The following is a 24,725-nucleotide window of genomic DNA, read 5'->3' on the forward strand; positions in this document are numbered from 1 at the left end:
ACAGTGTGGGTATTAGAAATGGGGGTTATGAAGAAATTTGGAGTCCCTTCCCTTTTGACACATACTCCCAGCTAGGAAATAAATGATAAAAGATGTTAGTGATGGCCCATTGCAGACCAATTTACTATCGCTCACTTAAAACAAAGCACTGTTATCAGCATAATGGTTCTTTTGGCCAGAACTGGCGCCCCCTCTGGGATCACTTGAGGCTCTCCTATGGGGGGTCTGCCCCCCAGTTTGAAGACCCCTGGTCTAGGGTGAATGACTATGAGCTGCACCAAGATTTTCAGTTTTCACCAGCATGTGAATGCTTGTAAAGGGTATGAAGGGCTCACTAGGGCCTAGCTTACGAAATATACAATGAGATTGAATAAATGTAAGTCCCACAACTTTTGCTGAAGAGAGCTGGAGGCCAAATGTAAATTAACTTACTGGATAATAAACAACTGCAATGGTTCATAAGCAAATGAACATGTACCCAATCACGCAAGTGAGTATCGTGGGAAAGCATCAGGGTTGACTGCGCACATTACCAAAGCAGATGCATGCAGGGCAAAGAGGAGGCACTTTAAAGTTAAATATAGTTGCGCTATATCTCATTACGGGCAGAAGACTGAATGATGGCCACCCTTAAATGCTTTTCAATGACACTAATAGTATACAGCCATCTGTACAGTGTTAAGAGAAGGTTGCTGATCTCCACTTGGGTGTGAACGCGGTAAAACCCGCTCGTGTACACGACACAGCACCTACCCTATCCAAGAGTAAAAGAGGGGTATCATGTGAGGCACACAGAAATCCCCGGGTGCATGCAAGGGATCACATGTATCTTGAGAGGGGATAATTCTAAGAGATCTACATGCTTGATTACACCATCAACGTAACATGCCTCTCTTCCCGCCAATTCATAGATCCCTCTGGATCTATTTTCTGCTCCTTCCCCGTCCTCCAGGGAGTTCTTGCTCTCCAGCACCTCGACCAAGACATTGCCTCAATCTAATTCCACCTCACTATTGTATAGATTTCCTTTGCTATGTTTGCACTTTACAAATCCACTAAACCCACAGTACATACATGTAGACTTCTAGTATACCAATATGACATGCAGTAGAGAGCACGCATACATTAAACTACAAAGGGTCTGTCTTGCTGTTGTTTGTTTCACCTGCTGGATGGACTACCACCCTCTCCCCCATCACTGAAAACAGCCCAGATGTGGGTGGCAATACATTATTTGAATGTCTCGGCATCATGTCCTATACTTGTCTGAATTCAGGAATGGCCCTTATGCCACTCTGGCATTATCCCACCGGGCTGCAGGCTAGTGAGCGGAGTTCAGAGGAAGATTGGCTTCCATGATCCAACCATGCTTCTGTAGCCTCATTCTTGCATGGGCTCCTGCAATGTGGGGCTGGTTTGCACATTTGTGCCTGGCTGATTTTAGTTTTCAGTCCAACCTGATCTGAATCAGAAATAGTTGTGAACCCAGGTCGCGCCTCATAATTCCATTGCATATATGTGGTTTGATCCCACCTTCTTTGAAATTTTTTTAATCTTGCGATCATGCCTCCATTTCCAGACATCTGTCTGCACATATCAGAAAGTGGCTCCTCCCACTGTCTTATTTCATGGTTATTCCAGCATGAGGGAGACATCCGGCAGTGGTGTTTCTGGACGGCACCGATCAAATATTCGAATCTTACAGTTCTCTTATGCCCACTCCTGGAGTTCTGACTGCCCACAAAACGTAATCCTTGGTAAATGTTTTCACATTATTAGGAGGGCAACCTAATTTCCTTATTCACATTGAACTTTTCAATTTGAATTACATGCATCTGTAATCACTCTTTTGTTTTCAATTACTTTCCATATTTCATTTTTCAATTAATTTCCAGACATTGGTGTCTTTTTCCATAAAGTTCTTTTTATTAAGAATCCAATTCCATCACACTTAAAAAAACAGACCCAGCCAACGTGTTTCATCCCTTATAGGGACTTCATCAGGACAATTTGATTTATCCTCCTCAAAATTCTTCTCTTCCATTCCTTACCAGTTTAACAATCTGGGCTCCGAGTTAAACTAAATAGCAAATGAGCTCCTCTATCATAGGAGTATCTGATGGAGTGCATCCTGGAAGGTTAAGTTTGTTCCGAGCGTGTGCTTGGGGAACGTTTCAATAGCCTGAAGTGAAAAGTACTTCCAGTGTTTATAGGCGTATTTATTGTCAGGAATCTACAAATGCTGGCCCAGTCACCGAGCACCCATGAGCTGAGCAATGCATCTGCTAAAAATCTCATGACCCGTAATTACGACTGATAATAAATACGCCTATAAACACTGGAAATACTTTTCACTTCAGGCTAATGAAACGTTCCCCAAGCACACGCTCGGAACAAACTTAACCTTCCAGAGTGACCACGAAACACGCCCTCACCGATCATGGCCATACAAGTGCCACAAGGTTTCAACTGAGCAATATTCAGCTTGTAGAGTCTGGTGCCTGTAACCTTCCTCTGTTGGGCCTTCATTCAGATCCCATTCTGTGCCAAGCCTTTGTGCTCTGCTGTTCTCGAAATATGACACCAAGCACATGCTCCAACGATCTCAGGCATCCACGGTTCTCCTGCAACCAATTACACAGAGGGCAAACTATCATGTTACCTACTGTGTTCACTACGGTTTTGCATATGGGACTTTTCTGTATTTTCTCTGCACTAAAGAGTATCTGACTTTGTGAAAAACACCCGATTGTTTGCTTTAAGCTAGACGAAGAAGCTCCAGAGCTTTTTTTGTGAAAATACTTTGTGCCCAACAACTCTACAAATTGCTTTATTTGAGTGAGACGCAGAAACCAACTGGAGTTGAAAAGCTGAGGGCATCTCCTTTCTGAGCTGATCAGACAGGCCTTCGCAGTGTAAAGTGAGAAGCTGCTTCTTAGACAACCTTAAACACTCGACATACCATAGACCAACAAAATTAAACATAACATGTCAAACATAAACAAGCATTGGCATAGCCAATAGGTCTCGCCTTTGGGACCTTATAAGTGTTTAGCCATGCAACAGTTGATGTTGTTGCACCAAGGATATTGTGCTGCATAACTAAATACTTATAAGGTCCCAAAAGCGAGATCTATTGGTTATGCCAATGCTTGTATACCTTGCCACAAAGAGGGTCGGCAGTAGAAGTTCCGCTCTGTTTTGTAATACTGCAGCACTTTTATTTGATGCCACACCCTAACACTAATGCAGCTCTTGATATCACGCAAAGAAATGTGAATCCTCTGCCCTTAAAAAATTAAAACAAGACAAAGGAAGTCTGCAGGTACAGCAGCATTTGAAGGGTTGATTAGTATCACTTGGAAAGTGATGTAGCTCTGAAAAATAACTCTTTCCGGAGTGAACCGGGAAGCCACCTTGGTGAGGTCTTTTCCCCTTTGGAGCATGCTCAGTGGCACAAAGAGCTAACCATAACAGCGATCTTGATGGTGCCTCTCTGAGATCGTTCCCTGTATGTCCCAGCATACCTTACTGAGGCTTGAGCCTACAGTTCCATAATACCAGACCTGCCAAACTTAAAAACAAGTTTAACTTACCGCTGATTGAAAAAGTGCTGCGTCTATTTATGTGAGGGCAGCCCAGTGCAGACAAAGCTCCCGTCTGGATCAGGTTGTCAATAGGCACCACGTGGTCCCTGAGAGTGTGTGAGGCCGGGCAGTGAACTAAGTGTGAAAAAACAAACAAACAACAGAACATGTCTGCGCTCATTTCTCCTCCCAGCTGCCTGGCTCAATGTAACAGATGACGAGAAAGAGCCTCCTTGTCACATACACTACATGAGGTTTTGCGCCCGAGAAAAGCAAGGATACAAACATCTCCATCAAGGATTACCACAACCTTTTCACAGTGGAAATGTGGGGAAAACACAATTGCTTAGCCTTGACCAAACGCATAAAGTTAGACTGATTAATATGTTTCAGAAGTGGAGCTTCAACTCGGGCACCTGCTTCCTTTATTTCTGTAAGTGCTTCATGTTGAGGTCTAATTTTTGTGACACTGACCTGCCCGGCACCAAAAGCGATCAGATTCTGTACCAGGGATGTCCAGAAGACAATGCCTACATCGCGTTATGTGTAGTAACATCGTGACTGGGATTCACACTTGCGCAGTGAATCAGCTTAAAGTTCCACCCACTGCAAATCGTGCTTGTTAAAAGTAGCCAGTACTTTGTTTATTTTATTCAAAAGAAGTATGTACGTTTGTGTAGCTTAGTGTACGGTTGTTGTCAGGGCTACCAGCTGCGGGTGGTTTTCACAACACAGTGAATGTTGGTCACTGCAGATTTGGTTTGTTTATGTGACCAAGCGTATCTGTTGTTTCCCAAATTGTGTGCTTGGTATGGCGGCCCTAAACAAACAAAAAAAAAGAAGCGATCTCGTGAGGTGGTGAGGCACGCAAGCAGTGTTTCAGAGGGTTAAGGGGGTCGGCATACCTAAAGCTAAAGCAAGTAATACAAGACAAGCCCGGCGGAGCATGGCGCGCGCGCTTGGCGGGGGCGCGCATTCCAGGCGGGGGAGCAGACCCTTTGAAGTGCGATGCCAAACGGATTGCATGGCGGCACGATGCGCGTGATTGTGCGCGTGCTCGCCATGCAATCCGCTTTTCGGAGCACTTTTGGGAGCCCCTTACAATAGTCTCGCTTTGCGATAGCTTACGCGATAGCAAGGCGAGACCTAAAAAAGGATTTCTGGAGGTGAAAAGAGAGTATAGAAAGAGTCCAAAGACTACGTTGTTATTGAGTTATAAAAGAAAGCAGAGGCCGCGTTTACTTCCAGTGGGTGAAACAAGTGGATTTTTACTGTAATTTTGGAGTTCCAAAACGGTACAAGGAAGAGGACGTGCAAATGAAGGTATGTATGCAACAAATTTTCTTTAGTAGGAAAGCTGTATAGTCTATACTAGTTAAAACCCTGGAGGAGCATCTAAATTCACTGCTGGCTTTTATACCGTATAAGGGCCAGGGGTGAATTTAGATACTCCTCCAGGGTTTTAACTAGTATAATGTCGGACGAATGAACAAACAAGTAAGATCACTGGTTCAGATGCAAAGCAGGAGGGAGGGTGGTGCATAGAATGGTTTAGAAATCTTCATGTTGACATTGCAGTGGCCATTTCTAAGATGCATATTAAAGCAGGCTGTGCAGGGTCATTGGGAGTCGGTCACTAAAATGACCAGCCTTCATGGACTCTGGGTAAGCAACAGGCTTTAACACTGTGCTCTTTTTTTCATAGAATCGCATGCATGAATCCCTCCACCTCTTCAATAGCATTTGCAACCACAAGTTCTTTCTTGCCACCTCCATCGTCCTCTTCCTCAATAAGAAAGATCTCTTCGAGGTCAAGATCAAGAAGGTTCATCTCAGTATATGCTTCCCAGATTATGACGGTGAGTAGGAGAGGATTGGGGCATAAATCGGACATACAGGCAATGCCGAGTACAACAGGAGGGAGCACATTGCAGCATAAACCTTCATAAGTGGGGGAAGAGGAGAAACCATAAATCAGACTGGAGGTATCTTCAGGTCAATGAAAAGGAATGTGATCTTGGTCCACCTCTGTGGCATTTTTATCTTTCTTTAACCGTTACATTGGTTCTATACCCCTGTGGAGTACAGTATCAATGCCTAAACATTACACATTAGTAAGATTACACATTAGTCAATAAATTGTAGTGTACTTGTAGGGAAAAAATACTGGGGCAATACACTGCTAAATTTGCCATGGTGCCTTTGAAGTACTCCAATTTTTGAGACTCCAGAGGTGCTAGGGGTAGCACCCTATGACTTCGAGTACTTCCTGATGTGGTATTATAAAATTCTGCATATCTTGATAATATCACAAAGAACTTGGCAACAGAAGCTGAAATATGAAAAGACATCTTTATTAAACTCAAATGAGTGAGACTACGTCGCACAGAAGCCTTAGCAACTGAATGAGGCAGTCTCCAGAACAGAAACCAGTTTCCTTTTTTATACAGAATCTGGGCAACACCGCCCTTCTCTTGCAGTTGGTCTTTCACATATTTTACTTCAAAGAACAAGCAGAGTCATGATTGCAATCTCACATTTCAGTTCAGCCAGCCCGCAATTATTTACCCAGCAAGGCTCAGATCCCACATCTGACCCCAATAAACATGAGCATCTCCTGTTTTGAGAAACAGGCCATAAAGCAGGAACAAGCAGGTGCGAAAGTGATTAGCCGGAGGCTTGTGTGCGATGAAAGGACTTTATGGTGTGTCAAGCCCTGATGCTAATCACAGGTGGCCGGAGGAAGGGGAGCTCGTGAGACCGGACTGACCTGGGGCAGCGGAGACCAGCTGCCCAGGTCATGGAGAAGTCAAGCAGAAAGTACATGTATTCTAAAGGCCCGTACTTGCTTATAATGTGTTTGTCTATGTGAGGGCAAAGACAAGATGGCCACCGCTCCAAGATGGAACCCACGGAGTCAATGTATAATAACGTATACATAGTGCATTTGGCAATGGGACGTTATGCAAAGCGCTTGTAAATACCGCATTGACCAATCGCGGTTTGCTAAGACATGAATAAACAGGGGTAGGGCCCTGTCTTCTACGTGGTCCCAAATACCAAAGTACGACAGACCCTCCTTTTGCCCTTACATAGGCAATGACTATACTCATACTGATCTTAGTCCAGGTCTACAGACATGAAGTCATGGAGATGTTGCTGTAGCATCATCCTATTACTTAGCGACTCTCACGGGACACATGTAGTAGCACAAAGGCCACATATGGCAGGACAAAATAAGGAATACCTCTATCTAGGTGACATAAGATCACACCCCCAACAATTAGTGATGTTTACTACTAACTAGTGTCGATGCAGAAGCTGTATAGAAGAATTGCTTACGAATTCTGATCTTTTAACCTGCTCATGTTCAGGAAAAGGGTGAAAAAGAGTGCAAAGAAACAGTAGTGGGAAAAGACATAGGTTGAGAAGCGGGTGCAGAAGTCAATTGGGTAGAGAAAAACAATCCCACCCATAAATGACAACGTCATGTTTAAAAAACACTAGAAAACATAGAGACAACGGGAGAAAGTAGTAACCACTATTACAAATGAAACAATAATTTTTATGTTCAGGTGAAACAGTGGTGACCCTCATCAATGCTCTGAGGTGAAAAGGGGGCACCTTTCCACAGAAAATGGATTTTATTCTGCTTATACTAGACAATGCCAGCAAAACAAACAGTCTTCTAACACCTAGTCTATACAATCACACGGAAACCTCTCGTGAAACCACCTATGCCCAGAGTCCGTTCAAAAAGCCTCTCTGGCAGGCTTCTATTGTCCATCAAATCTTCTTCTGTTGTTTTCTTTTGCATGGGCCTCTTCATTCAAGCCTTTCATGAGAAAAGGAAGTACTGCTCAGTTGGAGTGCCCTCCTGGCAAACACTCACAGCTCACGGTCTCAATGCTTCAAGGCAGTGCACCTGTGTCTTTCCTCTGCTGCAGACACTACAAATAATATGCTCTTCATTGGTCATGGGCACAGATCATCTTGTGCAGACCCGGGACCATTCTCAGGATCCAACACTCATCATTCGGTGTCAGAGGACGCTCAGGCTGCTCTTTCATGGGCACTGGAATGTAGTGCCTTCTGTCAATCTTGGATCCGCCAGTGCACTGCACTTCCATTGAAGCAAAGGAAAAGAGGGGGTATGTGTGGCCAAAAACTCAGGCCAAGGGGCTCAAGGGACTGCACACTGTCAGAGGTTACCAGCACATGACAGGCGCTCTTGTGTACTGAAATTCTGGTTCTTGGCAAAACCAGCTCCTTCTTCCTTTCTGATGTTGAACGCCTTCTGACGAAGCAAGCGTGATGCTTTAACCAGTTCGTTGTATAACAAGGGGACTGTAAACATGTGGCCTGTGATTTTCAAATGAGTGGCCACATGCCATGGGACAATTGTGGTCCAGAATACACTGTCTTTCTTAGGAAGCAATACAAATAAAAAAAGGCAGTAGGCAAAACAGTGCCTCTAAGTTTTTCAATTGGGTTTCCGTGTGAGAGCCTTCATCATCTAAGGGTAGATAACTACACGAGAATTCTATCTAAAATGGATGTCTTCACATATGGTGGCATTGTCTAATAGGGCAAAAACACATTTTTTTCCTGAATGATTACATATAAGTGTTTCTAAATTCCTTATCTAGGACATTTCAATAGAGAAATCACATGGTACAGATTATCATAGGCATGTAGAAACCTTTCATATCAGGTGCACTAGGCAATACACAGGCTAATAGTCAGATATGAAAACAAAAGACAAGAACTAGAGGGTCCTGATATTTGCATGATTAGAACACATCTGATCCCACCAAAAATTAAAGCAGCAGGAACAAGAAGGGTAAAAACCACATTAAAAATAGACATTGAAAATTTGTCGTGTTCAAAAGGGTAAACGCAAGATATCCCCTATTGGTATGGAAAACTTGTCTTACTATAATATTGAGTCAGTTAGCCAGGCTATCGCTACCCTGACAGTCAGGCTGGAAAACATTGCAGCAGGCCTAAGGAAAATTCTTGGAAACCAGTCTGGTCATGCAAAAGGGAATTGTACATAATATGGGGGTTCCTGGTGCATCACTGCAGTCTGGAAGTATGTACCTGAACAATACACCTACAATAATAAATGGGCTGACTGGTGAAAGGAATACGGAAAAGGGAATTGGAACTAGGACACAACTAAAATCCCCAATCACTAAGCATAATGCGACATTGGGCAGGGAAGAAACAAAAGCAATAAAAAATAAAAATCTATAGGAAGGACAAGAATTTAGTAGTCAGGCATGTGACATCACCAAGAGTATGGGTGATACACAAAAGGCCAAAGTCACATACGTTTTAACTCTACCGCTGGCGACTACACCATATACGGTAATCTTAGGTAATGTTCCAGTTCCTTCTGCAGGGAAAAATGAAAACCTAGTTTCCTTTTAAGAAGCAAAGGCCATATGCTACTTAGGAGACAGGACACCATTACCTAATGTAATATAGAAATTAGGCCACCTTGAGTCACAGATCTATAATTTCATCCTTAGGTCCAATCAAGGATACATAAATGTAGGGCTGCCTGTTCCTTTAAGGGAAGGGCAGTATAACGTGACAGGTGACACACTTTGATCCTGTAGATCTCTTTTAGTTTTCTGTAATACCATTATAGCCAATTTAGACATGCACTGGTGAAGTGTTGCCTCTCATGTTCACAGCATGAAATATCATTAGCTGTGGAATTTAGTAACCAGAACAAGTTCAACCAACTGTTGCGTAGCGATGGGCATCGTCATGACCATCCCCATGCAATATAGGTAAACTTGTAATAGTATAAAAAGCAGCAACAAAAACAACGAAAACATGCAAAAAAATAATAAAAACGCACAAAACATCAAGCCATCAGATATACTTGCTGTATATCAAGCACAAAAAGCATAGACAAAACAATAGCATATGTAAAAAAACGGTGACACACAACACCATGTCATGTATTTTATGCACTGTAAAACTGCAGCCCAAAACCCAATATTTGGGCCCGTTTAATTTGTCAGGTTTAAAATACTTACCCTCCTTTTTGACAGTAGATCACCAGGGAATGGAAATCTGCTGTCAAATATAACTTTTCTGTTTCTCATCTAACATACAGGACCAGCAAGAACAATTCATGATGGAACCAAATACACAAAAATAAATTGCATTACTTAACTGTTACCCTCTTGTCAGTCCTTTCAACATCCAGCCACTTAAGTTTTACATTTCTAGAAATAAAAAATTGTTACACTGACACTCCATAGTAATTTGGCACCTACAATTTCCACTGTGAAAAAGAAGTCTTAATTGGCAATGCATTCTCACGTAGGCATGTAGCCTTAAAGAAATTTTAGAAAAAGGCTGCATCTTGTTTTCTATCTAAGACTTAATGCAACACTTTGTTTTCTGTTAAATAAGAGCAACTATAGCAGGCATCATTCTATTTTCTTTTTTAGAGCACCAATGTATCAGCAAAGCACTTAACATGATGTTTGGACTTTCAAAGAAAACCCCTTGGCGATATTTTCCCTTTGGAATTAAGTTCTTTAGTTTTAGTGATGCTATGGAGAAACCAGAAACCCCACCTTTAGAGGCCCGTGTAGCAAGGTCATTCTGCATTCCACAGAGGCAAGGCCCTAATTTAAAAGGTCATAAAAGTCAACGTGGCAGCCTACTCATTGTTTACACTAAAGATAGCATCTCAGCAGCCTGACCGAGCCAGCCTCTGCAGCTCCCAACCCCCAGCTTCTGACACTCTGAATTCGTCAAAGCCAGAAGGCCTTCCTAATTCCTCCTAATTTGCAATAATTCGCTCTATGTTGAAAAATAATTTCTCCTTTTTAGGTGCTAAAAAATTATCCCTATTCCCAGATTGTTAAACTACATGTACTGTGAATAATTCACAAAACTTAATAACACACATACCAGTTTTTAGAATAAATGCTTGTTGCGATCCTATGCAATGGTATACATTTCATCAACCTTAAATGAATGAACGTCTCAGTAGGCCCAGCTAAAGTTAGACTGAACTCCAGCAATTGGAACCGCTTTCTGCCCCAGTCCACTGGCACTGTGAATTGCATTTGCAATGAGTTTTGATATTTTCTTCATCATTTAGTCATTTGTCTTTATTCAAGCTCTGTTTGTCGCTTTCATATTAGCATATGAAACTCAGTGCCTCCCGCCAGGTAATTACAATATTTTCACCCCTACTGCTAGAACCTGCAATCTCATCTTTCCCCTCCTACTTACTCAAACCGGTACCATATTCCTCTTTATTCCCTTCGTCAATACAACCTTCCTCATGCTACTCTTCATGTCTTTATTACTCCCCTTCATCATCTCTCTTCCCTCCACGGCATTGTATTTTCCCAATTGTTCTTCTCCTTCCTACGTATTACCTAGTTCCTATAACCGTAATTCTACATTTCTCCTCCCCTCTATCATTACTGACTTCATCACGTACCTGCTCACAAACATCCACTATTTCCTTCATCAAAAAACAATTCTCCATTTCTCTTTCTCTATGTGGGTGCTAACTCCATTAAGGCCGTTTTTTATTAACATCAAATAGTTGCGGGTTGCGACACCATATTTTATTTAATTTCCCCAAGTTTTTTAAAAAGGTCTTGTTTTTCATAGCGTGTTCAGTAATATCGTGACAGACACAGCTAAAGTTAGAACCTTCAACCCTGATATTAAAACAAGCCTTTGTACTGGCACATTGACTCATTGAATCATAAGAAGGCACAACCTGTAAATATATATCAAAACCTAGACGTATGCATTTACTGAAGCCTGGAACACTTTAAACAGTACTCTGAATGAAAGAAAATGCAATTGAAACAGTCCTTTTTACCCAAATTCGACTTTGATATTTTAAGCATTAAAAAATGAATATCCTACAATTTTCTAGCATAATATGCATTACCAGAATGTCTATTACATAACCCATGAGTCAGGCATTGGAAATAATAACTTATACTGTATAAAAATGAGCTTGTTTGCGCCTGCGCCAAGGGAAAATTGTACGCGCGAATGCTTGTCATTTGTATAAAAATGAGCTTGTTTGCGCCTGCGCCAAGGGAAAATTGTACGCGCGAATGCTTGTCATTTTAGTGATGCAACACAACTTAAATCAAATTTTAATGCTAGGAGGTCATAGTATGAGTATTAAGCTTTATAAATATCAAAAAACGATTTTGAAAAGCACTTATTTTTTAAAATAATTTTTCCCATGATTAATAATTTTCTTTTAAAAAATCCCAATTATTCGTTTTTGTGATAATTCCATGTATAAAAAACAAGCTGCATCCCTTGCCTATCATTTTGGACACATTTAACTTACAAGCCTAAGCGCATAAGCCCAATTTGAAACGCGTCACATTTTTGCGCCACTTTCATTTAAAAAGACGGTTCTGCCAAATTTCACCCGTGTTCAACTGGGAAGGTGCTGGCTGAATGAACATTTCTATCAAATATACTGCAGCTGAAAAGTTTGCCTGTGAACATCTAATATAATGCATCTAAGGAAAATGCTGTAAATTTATTTACTTTTGCAAAAATAGATAATTTCGTTTTTGGGGCCTGATTTATATCTATCGAATGTGTTTCTAATTTTATCCTTTAAGCATTTAACGGCAGTTTTGTATATGTGCACAATTGCTCATTCTATAAATTAAAGAGCAACACATAGCTATTGTAGCACATCACATTGTTTATTTCTGGATTTTTGTTTTAAGTTTCTACTTGATATTAATTAACCAGCAAACTACTTAACAGACTGGAAACATCAGAAGACCCACAAACACATATTGAGCTCATTTCAGACATAAACAGAAAGGGGGTAAACAGACAACACAGCGCGCTTTAGCCATTTTTCATAAATAGCGCCGTCGCAATTTACTTACAGAAGTTGCACTAATGATAAAAAAACCACAGACATTTAAACACACAGTTGACTTACAAATCAATACGCATGACAGAAAGAAAGAACAGCTCACAGACTATACTTGAAACAAACCATTTGCAAATACTGGTTGTAGGTCATATTTACAAGCAACGCTTTTCAATAGTGTTCCAAAAGGCTGCATGAACAGCCCCACAGACAGATGCATGTCCAAGAAGTAGTGAATGCGCTCAATTCACTAGCTCTGCCTAGCAGAACACCACACAAAATCGTTGTGCATATCTTCATTCGTGAAACTGCGCAGAACGAAGGATCCTTGTTTTGTATTATGTCATATTTTAATTCCCTGGGGATACAAAATCACCAAGGAAGAAATATGTTTTTAAATCTAACCTATTTAGATATTTCCCACACTATGGTACCTTTCAAAACAAAAAGCAACACATTTTTCCATGTGAGCTTACAAACAGGCATGCCAAAAATACTGCGGAAAACGCAAGTATTATAATCCAAACCAAATGGAGAAATATCTCCTCATTACCTGCCTACACAAATTGCAATTCGCATATCCAAACCTATACAAACCAAAAGCTACATTTCCAAATTTGCTAAGATCAGGCATCTTATAGCTCACTAATCTAGCTTCAAACTTCAAGGGTTTATCTCTACCAATAAACTCGCAAATATGCGAGACCCTCGGTTTTGGTAATTGCAATGACCAAATCAGAAACCAAGAAACCAACCCCTCGGCTTTGGTAATTGCGATAACCAAATTAAAGACCCAAAGAACCAAAGGACTGGGAGCGACCCACTTATACTTAATTCTTATTCTTAATAATCAAAAGGTTATCCAAATTCTAATTGTCAAGTTCTACATAACCAAACGTCTTTTATAATACTCACGCCAAAAAGGGTTCTAATCGGGAGTGACATCTTTTGGAGAGTCAAAGTCAGAAAGATCAGAGATATACTGGGCTGCAGAGACAAAGAATCCCCCAGAACCTCGGTGCTCAGAGTAGTACCTGCTTAGTGGATTTCTGTCCTGTTCTTCCCAGTAGATTTCTGTCCTCTGACAAGATCGCTGCTCCAGATAGTCACTTGTATTGATGCCGCGCTGTCGGGCGCCAAACTGAAGTACTCCAATTTTTGAGACTCCAGAGGTGCTAGGGGTAACACCCTATGACTTCAAGTACTTCCTGATGTGGTATTATAAAATTCTGCATATCTTGATAATATCACAAAGAACTTGGCAACAGAAGCTGAAATATGAAAAGACATCTTTATTAAACTCAAATGAGTGGGACTACGTCGCACAGAAGCCTTAGCAACTGAATGAGGCAGTCTCCAGAACAGAAACCAGTTTCCTTTTTTATACAGAATCTGGGCAACACCGCCCTTCTCTTGCAGTTGGTCTTTCACATATTTTACTTCAAAGAACAAGCAGAGTCATGATTGCAATCTCACATTTCAGTTCAGCCAGCCCGCAATTATTTACCCAGCAAGGCTCAGATCCCACATCTGACCCCAATAAACATGAGCATCTCCTGTTTTGAGAAACAGGCCATAAAGCAGGAACAAGCAGGTGCGAAAGTGATTAGCCGGAGGCTTGTGTGCGATGAAAGGACTTTATGGTGTGTCAAGCCCTGATGCTAATCACAGGTGGCCGGAGGAAGGGGAGCTCGTGAGACCGGACTGACCTGGGGCAGCGGAGACCAGCTGCCCAGGTCATGGAGAAGTCAAGCAGAAAGTACATGTATTCTAAAGGCCCGTACTTGCTTATAATGTGTTTGTCTATGTGAGGGCAATGACAAGATGGCCACCGCTCCAAGATGGAACCCACGGAGTCAATGTATAATAACGTATACATAGTGCATTTGGCAATGGGACGTTATGCAAAGCGCTTGTAAATACCGCATTGACCAATCGCGGTTTGCTAAGACATGAATAAACAGGGGTAGGGCCCTGTCTTCTACGTGGTCCCAAATACCAAAGTACGACACCTTCATCTTTTATAGTAAAGAACAGCTTGTTTTCATTTGCAAAAGATGAACATAGGACTTTACATGGACATATAATTGCCACATAGTTCCACAAGCATGAAGTATTTTTGAAAGTTTTCAAGAAGAAGAACCACCTGCACCCTCCTTTCGGCGAGAGAAGATTCTCCCTGATTTGTAACTGCCACAGAGGGTGCACACCGAGTGCCAATAGACAGGAATGCCAAATTTTTATTGCCCCATCCTGGCAATATTAAAAAATTACATCTGCATTCTCTGCTCTGATCTTCCGTAGAAATCACTGATACTGGTGGATAGATATGGTGCAGTCTAGAGTACACTTATAGCGCACAAGTATCTTTGACACTTGTCTCAAGGTAATCAATTTCAAGCCACCTTCAATAGGTCATTGAATATATTCAATCCCTTGCCCACTGTGATCAGCAGCAACATGCCTACTCAGAGCAGCTTCCATTGTACTGCACTCTCCTCAATGTTGATCGTGTTAAGCAAATGTTCTTGCTCATAGCCCAAGACCAAAGCTTTACTGCATCTCTTCCTACAAGAACCAAGCCTACTGTGCATTCAGCAAACAAAAGTACTCCTGTTAAAGGTCTCATGAACCCATCCAGTTTGGGTGGTCTAGAGAAGTAATTCTGAATTGTTGTTTTTTTAAAAGACCTGTTTGTGAAATGGAGATTTAATATAAGTCTCAGCCCTCCCGCTTTCAAGGAGCAAAACATAATATTGTGTAATATTTATATCCATTTTCTCCAAATGGCACTCATTCTATTGTCCAAAAAGTATTCAATTCCCCTAGGTACACTACTCACATCAGTACTTAGACTGTGCAAACACCTGATCCAACACAACCACATACCACTGAAGATTTAGAAAAACATATATGGCTTTAATTTTTTTGTGTAAGCATTACAATTTTTTCACATTTAAAATCTCATATGCATAATTCACAATTAAAAATATAACACACATATATATATATATATATATATACATTTATATATGAGTTAGATCATCTGAGACAATACAATTAGTCTTCAAAAACCAACACATCTATCTTTTATGTCACTAGGTCTCCATAAAATCAGTGGATAACAAATACAGATCCTCAGTGCATTGCAGAACGTGCCATTAAAACTCGGTGACGCGTTTCGGGGGACACTACAAATAACAACCAACTTCTTCAGGACAATTTAAATATCTCTTCCCCAATATTTTGTCATATAATCTCACTTGGTAATGTCATCATCAATAAGTTATGGGCACCAACCAATCCCTTTCTCCTCAATGGGAAATATTTGAGATTTCATCCACTTCACTATGTACTGTTGGTTTCTATCCTGCAACCTAAGTTTGCCCAGGGTATTACCCTAACACGGAGTATGTGTGTTGTCCAATAAATACTTTCTTCTCGGTGTTGGCAGGGACAGAATATTGAGTCACTCCCTCCAGGGGATACTTAATAGGCCTTTTGTTTTTGGAGAGGACCATAGATGAGTTGCGGATCGTCATAGTTTTTAAACAAAGACCTTCTGAAGGTGGAATACTGGAACACATCAGAGAGGGGAGCTCTTTTCAACTGTGCTAAGAGCAGGACGATTGTTTATCGGGATGATGAAATACCTGTTGCTCATAATCTACTCTAAATGAGGAGGAAAAAAACAAGACAGATCTCTTCAAGGAGTTTACTTCCACACTTTATTACCTCTTAATTGCCTCACTTGACATGATCGTGATCATATTCCCCAGGTTCTTACGCATAGTTCTGCATCTGTTGATTCTGATCTAGGTTAACACCGTACAAATAATCTAAATATAACTTCATGCCAGTGCCAATGTGCGGTATCAGACTAACTAGCATAGACTTCATCTCTTTGGTTCATAGGTTTCAGGAAATTCTTTTACCATTAATACACAAACCACACATCCTTTTCGTTCATTGTACCTGTCAGACACACATGCGATGAGCCCTTCATACATCCAAGGTGAAATACAGTGTCAGCTGGCAAAAAAAAAACCTGCGACCACACGCCAGATTAAGATTTAGCACAGCATATAACAAAAACTAAATATAGAGCCAGATCACGGTGCTTAGATTTTAAGACCATGTGCTTAGTGCAGTCTGATCTGCCACAGAACTTCAGAGCCTCGAGATCCAGGCTACAGAAAGAGTGACCGAGACAAAGAATGTGTAAACATATGATCTGGAGTAACTCACTGATTCAGCTTTTTCTTATTTGTTTGTCAGTATAATCAATAAAACTGTAGGAGAAACACTAGATTGTACCACATAGTCCATACATTGAGAAGTAACAAGTATCTAACGAGCTCGTGTAGTCGGACTGACGCACTTGATGCTGGCAACAAAATTACAGCTGAAGTTAGTGATGATGCATCTGATGGCAGCTGGCTCAGCAAGTAATCTGATCATCCATCCGCCCCAAATTATAAAAGGTTAATGATACTTGCTTTGGGAATAATAACTACAATTAACATTCAGCTACATTTTAGAGATTTATTAGGTGGGGGAAAGGGTCAAATGGTGTCTGAAAATGTTGGCATGCAGGAAAACTACACTCAATACATAAAAACATCATATATAAAAAGTGACAAATGCTTTGATGTTTCTACCAAGAACATAGATTTCTTCCAGCCTGGATAAATGCAACATTCACTTCACTAAATCAGTAATTGAGGCATAGTCCAGGGCTGGAAAGGGAAAGGGTTCTGGAAAAGACCTGGGCCTTCTTAAGCACAGGCTCAAGATCCATAATTCCATGCTATCCAGTGCGTTTCTATTCTGCAAGGCACTGTCCTTAGCTTTTCTTTAAATATTATTCTAATTCAATGATATAATGGAAGATAATAGTAAGGTGATTTAGATGTCATTAATTGATGGGGCTACTAATTCAGAAACACTTAATTCCAATATTCTCAGACATGCTTCCTTGTTTCTAACTGATTTATTTTCCTGCTCCCAGGACCCAACACATATGAAGATGCTGCAAATTACATCAAGCTACAGTTCCTTGATCTAAATATGCGCAAAGATATCAAGGAAATATATGGCCACTTAACCTGTGCCACAGACACACAGAACGTGAAGTTTGTCTTTGATGCAGTCACAGACATCGTCATCAAGGAAACCCTGAAGGATTGCGGTCTCTTCTAAAAGCACTGTTGCTTAAGCAGGTAGTCCCCCTGACCGTACCAGTTTCAGAAGAGGAATTTTAGTGGCCAACGGTTAGCAATTCATAGCCATTAATCCCTCTCTTCTCTGAATGTAGGCAGGCGAAGAAAGAGCTGACTACAGCATTAGGCAGCAATTCTTCAAAGCATCTAGTTTCCAAGATAAGTGCATCTCTTTCACAGATTCCCAGTGGACCAGACGCACAATGTCAAAAACCTGCATCACATCTACTGTAGACTACAAAAGAAGCATGGACTCACCTCATCCTTTACACTGCAACTTGAGCACTAGTAGACAAGAACTTGACGCAGCAAAACTCCAGTCTTCAACTGAACTTGAAGCAATAAACGCACAGGCAAACAGTGGATACAGAAGTAACAGAAACGAGGATGTTATTAACTATTGCACTTGCACAACTTATAGGTACCTCCTTCTTAAAGGGTGTTAAAGCAAGACAGATATGAAGCCTTTTACATGAACTGCTTGCCAGTTTGCTTCATTCCTTTATATCTGTTTAGAACACCGAAGATCCCTGAGCAAATATGTTACTGGTTTTGGGATCGACCAAGTAGCTTAGTATATTTTATCTAAACGGGCTTCAAAATTAGCTGAATGTCTGGCCAATTTTGTTCTCACAAAAAGAGACAAAACCTTCAGCAATAGCGCTAACATCGTAATTGTGAGGGAAAGGAAAATATGCATATTCCATGATACTTATAGCTCCGACTCCCCCCTGCCCCCACCACTCACCGCCCCGGAGAGGTGGGAAAGATGTTTGAATAAACAAAGGCAACTTTTAATTTATCAGAATGTGTTCGTCAAACTCCCTTTGAAGCGAGAGTTAGGTACTTAAACCTTGGTTTATAGGCCCCCATTGGGTATCTGTACCAAGGTCCAGGGCCCTTTTGCCTTCCTCTTCCATCTACAATCGTTGATTAATATGATAGTTGCACAGCGCTCACTAGAGCCTCTGTTGTAGTCCCTACAGCTTCAGTGTTTCTGAAGATTAGCCATAACATGGCAACGATCAGCCAGATGGTGAACAGCAATTGCTGCTACACTCGACTTGAACAGCTAGAAGCCACATGAAAGCACCACCATGCATGGACAACTCTGCCACATCTGCCATCTCTCTGCAAGGACTAAGTTTCTCTTAATTGCTGCACAGTACCAAGATATGAAAAATTTAACTCCTGCAACATGCGAAACTGGATCAGGTGGCGCAATGGAAGGATAGAAAATGGATCGTAAATTGTGAGCAGATTCAAGGAGGGTTCTTCATATAAGGCTGCACACCCAGGGCAGCCACATTCACCACAAGATCGAGAATGATGCACGAGTACAGGGGGATCAGCAGTGTTCTTCAGTCTTACAGTTCTCTTTGTAACTATTGAGCTTCAGTGCTAGATATTAGAGGTGCACCGTAATCCCTTAGTCACGTGTCTGTACCTTAAATATCTGTTAAATAAAATTCTTCTACTTCCTCACCTACGAAGGTGTGTTTCTTTTGTTTACCTCATGAGTGAAAGCCGCCATGATAAGTAAGAATGTCATAACCGCTCTCATTTTACTCCACCTTTGCAGGTTGGTAAATACCCAGGTACCCAAGGTAGGGTGAAAGGATTCCATGGCGGGCCAGAGCTAAGCTTGTTATTATACACAAACGTGTAGTGCTAACTACCATTTCAATGGCATTGTAGTACATTCTCAAACTGGGCCCCTTTTAATGTGTGACTGGACATGCCATCAGTTTGCTGGGTCTAATGTTAAGTTAGAAACATCCATGTGCATTGTACCTGGAAGCTTTAATTTAGAGACCAAGTATTTATCTGTGATTCCAGAGCTTGAAGTGTTTCGGCCCTGGGCTCAGAATATTTCATGCACCTACAGGCACACCCTGTTAAAACCACATGGAAAAAAGAGTACTGGGCGTTTGCAACACTTACTGCCTATTTTCAATCACTTGAGAATAAATGAGTGAGATTACCAACTGCAGAGTTAAAGTAAACATTGAAGAAGGGCCACAACAATTCAAGGTCATCAACACTCCTACAAGAGGGCTGCAAAGAATTAAGCACAGTTCAATAGGCATTAGAAGAAACACTTAAACCCAGGGTCAGTACCTACTACACTTGCAGAAATAGACAAGTTGTGCTTGATAGAAGATAGGTGAGAAGCAACAGATACTAATAACAGGTAACACAATGCAAACAGCTTGGTAAACAACCAATAGTCGTTTGTTGAAGTCCTTGTGTGTCTTTATTTCAAGTACGCTTGATGGGCATCTTTAGAAACAGCCAACGCATTTCGCCCAAACATGGGCTTCTTCAGGGCAATGGGTTAATGTCATTTATGTTTCGCCAAGAAGAAAGACAGTGATCACTGAACGACTCGCTGAGCTTTGCACGTCAGCCGCACACGGAGGAAGAACACGCTACACTGTGATTTTACTCAAGCCTCATTACGTACTATATACGTCATTAAACGGACGCCACAAGCAGACCATGCTTTATCAGTCTTTCTTCTTGGCGAAACATAAACGACATTACACATTGCCCTAAAGAAGCCCATGTTTGGGCGAAACGTGTTGGCTGTTTCTAAAGATGTACATCAAGCGTACTTGAAATAAAGACACACAAAGACTTCAACAAACAACTATTGATTGTTTACCAAACGGTTTGCATTGGGTTACCTGTTGGTAGTATCTATTGCCTCTCACCTATCTATGAATGTTCTATTTGGGGTCAAGTGGCAGCTGACCATTTGAGGCGGGCGATACATATACACCACGTGACTGGCCTAGGTATTGCAGTTGTCAATAACCAAGCTGCTTTCTCGTTTGCTGATTCAAGTTGTGCTTGACATTGAGCTGGATTGTTGAATACCTTTACGGCATTAGCCGAACCCCATATCATTTAGCAGGTATCCAGTCGGTATGCAATGAGCTGGTTGATGCTCTAATGCACCAAAGCAACTCGCCACACACTCACAGGTTTTAAGTTTTGTGGAAGTCAAGCACCCTGGCCTCTAGCAGTTGGATGTTTTATAATCTGACAGATAGGGGGACGCTGGTTCGTCAGTGCCAGCCCAGAATGAGTGAAGCAGTATTTTTCTGATCTCTGCCACATACACTTGGAACCTGCCTGAGCAGAGGCAAGAGGCTGACCACTAGGCTTGGGTTGGACTCTACCAAACACACAAATCAACCAGTTCTGAGAAGAGTTCTGAATATCTAGGTGTCTTTTCAGCATATGCTGTAGCTACAATTGAACACCCTAAAGGTCCAGGCAGATTTCACACATGGGTCTCTAAGTGAGCTGCAGGTGAATCCACTCGCTTATAATTGATGAAAGATGCTTTCACAGAGACAGTGAACTGGAAAACCAAGGAAAGAATTAAAAGATAGCTTGGTCTCGTAACCGGGGTTTTCATTTAAAGAATCAGCAATTTGAGTAAGGTGCAAAGGAACTAAGAAGTACTACTGACTGATCACGTATCTCGCTTCGTATCTCGCTTCAGATGAGAGCCCTTCAAGCTTTGTGGCAGGCATCTTCATTAAATGGGAGAACCATATCTGCATGATACATATCAGTGCTTTGCCACAGGATTGGTGATGTGGTTATCTGAAGATTTGGTTTGTGCAACTTAATTTCCAATTGCTGCATACATCCTATGTGTTGGGTGCCCAGACATGGAAAAGCTAACCTTAGAATGGGATGCAAGTCTCATTCAGAACTTACCTCTACTAGTCTGCTTATGTCATCCGCTAGATATCTGTCTAACCTACAAACCTGTTGTGCCAATCTTTGTCTTCTAAATGGGATCACACCTTGCCAGGTGCCCAAAGCCTTTGAAACGGCATTGGAAAGCTGTGCCACTCTTTCTGTAGATTTTGTTATTTAGAGTTTTATAAAATGCAAACATGACCCTAGGGTATCAGAGCGTTGTACAAGCATTCAAGTAGACAAACATAACTTTGTGGTGCCACTCAAGTGAACGAGCGGTTGTAGATTTTCTTCTTTTTGAATTTCAGGGTTTCAGTAACAGAGAACAAGAGCTTTGTGAATTTCTGCTGTCCCCCGTGTGCTCGAGTTTCTGAGCAAGGTAAACTGGGGTATCTAGGGCTTTGTGTGTCATAGAGGCTATTTTTACCTGAATCTGCGCCTCAAAATGTAGCCAGTTTAAACATTAAAGAGAGGGAGTGATGTGGTCCGATTTCTAGATCCTGCGAGGAGTCTAGCTGCCGTATTTAATAAAGCCCTAAGTGGTGTAGTCTTGGTTTCATCTATCCCTGTGAGGGTTGTACTCCCATATTCCAGCCCAGAGATTACTAGAGCTTCAACTGCAATCTTGAAGTATGTTGGGGGAAAGAAAAGCTTTGTCTTTCTTAGGGTGTTCATTTGGAAGAGAGCACCTGTAGTTGTGGTGCTAATATGGGCCTACATGTCCACGTTTTTATCTAAGATGATACATAGGAAATGTGTAGTCTATCAAAGAGGGATGCAGTTTAGCGCATTAAGGTGTTTGGTCCATTGTGCGGCTGGAGGAAGAGATTAACAGAAATTCTGTTGTGTGTTTATTTTGATATGGTTTCATGCCAGCCAGTGTTGGCTCTTCATCAAGGTATCGGTGAGTATTTTGTCATTTTCTGGAGAAGATATTTATATGAAGATTTGAGTAACATCTGTGTACATGTGACATGAGCTGTTTATGGATTTCAGGCAGCAGCTCTACGTTCACAGTAAATAGAGTTGGGAAACGGTGAGACCTTGAGGAACCCCTTATAATAACTGGGGTCAGATTCGACAGGACCCGATTAACTTGATTCTTTGTGATCAGTTGTGGAGAAAAGATGAGAAGGATTTTAACATTGTTCCTGAGACCCCCATCCTTCTTTCTAATATAGCAAGTGTAGTGAAGACAGGGCTTTGCCTGCACACATTGCTGTTAGCATAAGCGTTTTAGATGTTAACGCCATCTTGCCACTTTGCTGCTTTTGCACAAGACACTACAGGTAGCTGTTATTATAAGTGAAACTGCTTGCTTGCGTTTTCTTCACATGAGAACGGTCTGTTTTTCACATCCCTAGACGTGCACCGCGACCTTAGTCTGAACACTGTGTGCAGAAACTGTCAAGGTCAAATAACAATGTATGCTGTTGAATTCAGGTTGATCAGCCCATGCTATAGACACAACAAGCACACAGCTGCAAATATCTGAAACTCGGGTGCCTTTAATATTGCATTGCATGCATGATGCTGGCACTCTTGGAGAAAACCTTTCCAGACACAGAGAGCAGTGCTGATCCTGTGATGTGATTCACCTAAGCTGATTTTGGAGGTATGGGGTTCCCCATTCAAACCTAGAGACCTTCTATTATTATTATAAAACTAGCTTCTTAGCCAGGGGAGGGTGGTTCACAAGGTATTATAGGACTTGTTTCCACTATCATTATAATAAGTTTTCTCCCTTTTGTATGTAACAATGCTGATGGTATTATTTATAATCATTTGTTTGCTTATGTTAGCCAAAATACTGCATCTTAGAGCACGTAGTTAAAAATAAACGTTTTTAAACTTTTCCGTGTCTCTGATTACTCACGTTGTGGACTGATATGAGAATAATAACGAAAAGGTGTTCTTGATTCCCACCATTCCTGAGAGTATTCTAAGTCGATTGTGATGGGTTGTCTAATCATTGGTAGCTTCGATATAGTACGGAGAACGAATGAGACACTGATGCTAGTCGGATAAAGGTTCTAGGGGAGTTTTTTTGGTACACCACAATTCACTGAGGTCCTGGTTTCCTGAGCATAGTTTTGTGCATGAGCAGAATCCCCGCAACACAAGTAGATAGTCATGATTTACCCTGTCAAAGGCTGATGACCGATCAAGAAATATTAGCAGGCTGGATTTATTACAGTTGAGTAACTGTAATGTTGTTAAAGTCATTCCAATGCAGATTGAAGTCTCCTAATAAAATCTTTTTGATGTGTTTTGTGGAGTGTATTGTGAATGTTTCCATAATCTGCTCAATGAATACTTGGTTCTCCACTGGAAGGTGGTAGAACATGTAGAGACTGTATAGGGATGTGCCCTCATTCAAAGTATCTAAACCCAGGTATTCACATGATGATAGGAACCTCTTGTGAGGTCTGATGGAGAGGTGAAGTAGCTCTGGATACCACCACTCTCTGGGCCACACTGGCGCTATTAGAATCATAAAGGAATCCAATTCTTTGAGGTTGATTAGTACAGTTGAAATTAATGGGATTGGAGGAAATGCATAGAAAAAACCTTTCGGCAATTGGATTAAAAGGCCATCCCACTGCAAATCTTAAGAACTTTCTGTATTTTTCGCAATGCATATGTGAAAATATACATCTTGGAGAACCACAGGACACATCCATTCTCCTTTCATTAGTCGTGGATATAGCTGATGCAGGGCGGGCATCCTGAATTTTTGTCTCTTGATATATTTGTTTGCCTGTCTTATGTCGGGTATGTCTGAATTCAGTTAGTTTGCTTTTTCTTGAGTACCAAAAAATACCTTGAATAGATACCTTCTTCTATTTGAGATACAGGAACTGGTTCTATTGCTCATTTTAGCGAAAATACCTCCTTTTTTGATTGCAGCAATTGATATTTTGGTGCGGATTTAGGAGGCATTGAAGGCGGGGGGATATTTGAACAGATGGTATAGCCATTCTGGATGATCTGCTGGACCCACTTGTCAGTAGTTATCAATCTCCACTCTGTTAGATGATGGAAACACTCCCTCCCCGATTAGTAAACAGAACATAGGGAGTGGGATTCTCACTGTTTTGCTGTTCCTCGTGATTTGGTGGAGTATTGAGGTTGAGTCTGCTGTTGTTGCTGCTGACGTCTTCCTCGATTATTCCTAGGATGGAACTGTAGTTGATGTTGCTGTTGATAACTTTGGAACAGAGAATAGATGGATCACTCAGGGGATAGAACTCGCTCTATGGACTAAAATCTATA

General features: G+C 41.3%; 1 protein-coding gene across 3 annotated transcripts in view; it reads left to right on the top strand.

The window, feature by feature from the left end:
• Positions 1–24,725, top strand: part of LOC146871765 (guanine nucleotide-binding protein G(t) subunit alpha-2) — a 253,477-nt gene that overhangs the window by 150,309 nt on the left and 78,443 nt on the right. For 2 of the 3 annotated variants that reach the window (XM_085651288.1, XM_085651286.1), the window contains exons 7-8: positions 5,293–5,446; positions 17,516–19,215. In XM_085651288.1, the coding sequence (XP_085507414.1) occupies positions 5,293–5,446; positions 17,516–17,706 (345 nt within the window). In that variant the 3' untranslated portion in view covers positions 17,707–19,215. Of the gene's footprint in view, positions 1–5,292; positions 5,447–17,515; positions 19,216–24,725 lie in introns of those variants that run through there. The other variant, XM_085651289.1, reaches the window with a different exon arrangement.

This window comes from Triturus cristatus, chromosome 1_1 (genome assembly GCF_964204655.1).
Source record: "Triturus cristatus chromosome 1_1, aTriCri1.1, whole genome shotgun sequence".
Lineage (NCBI taxonomy): Eukaryota > Metazoa > Chordata > Amphibia > Caudata > Salamandridae > Triturus > Triturus cristatus.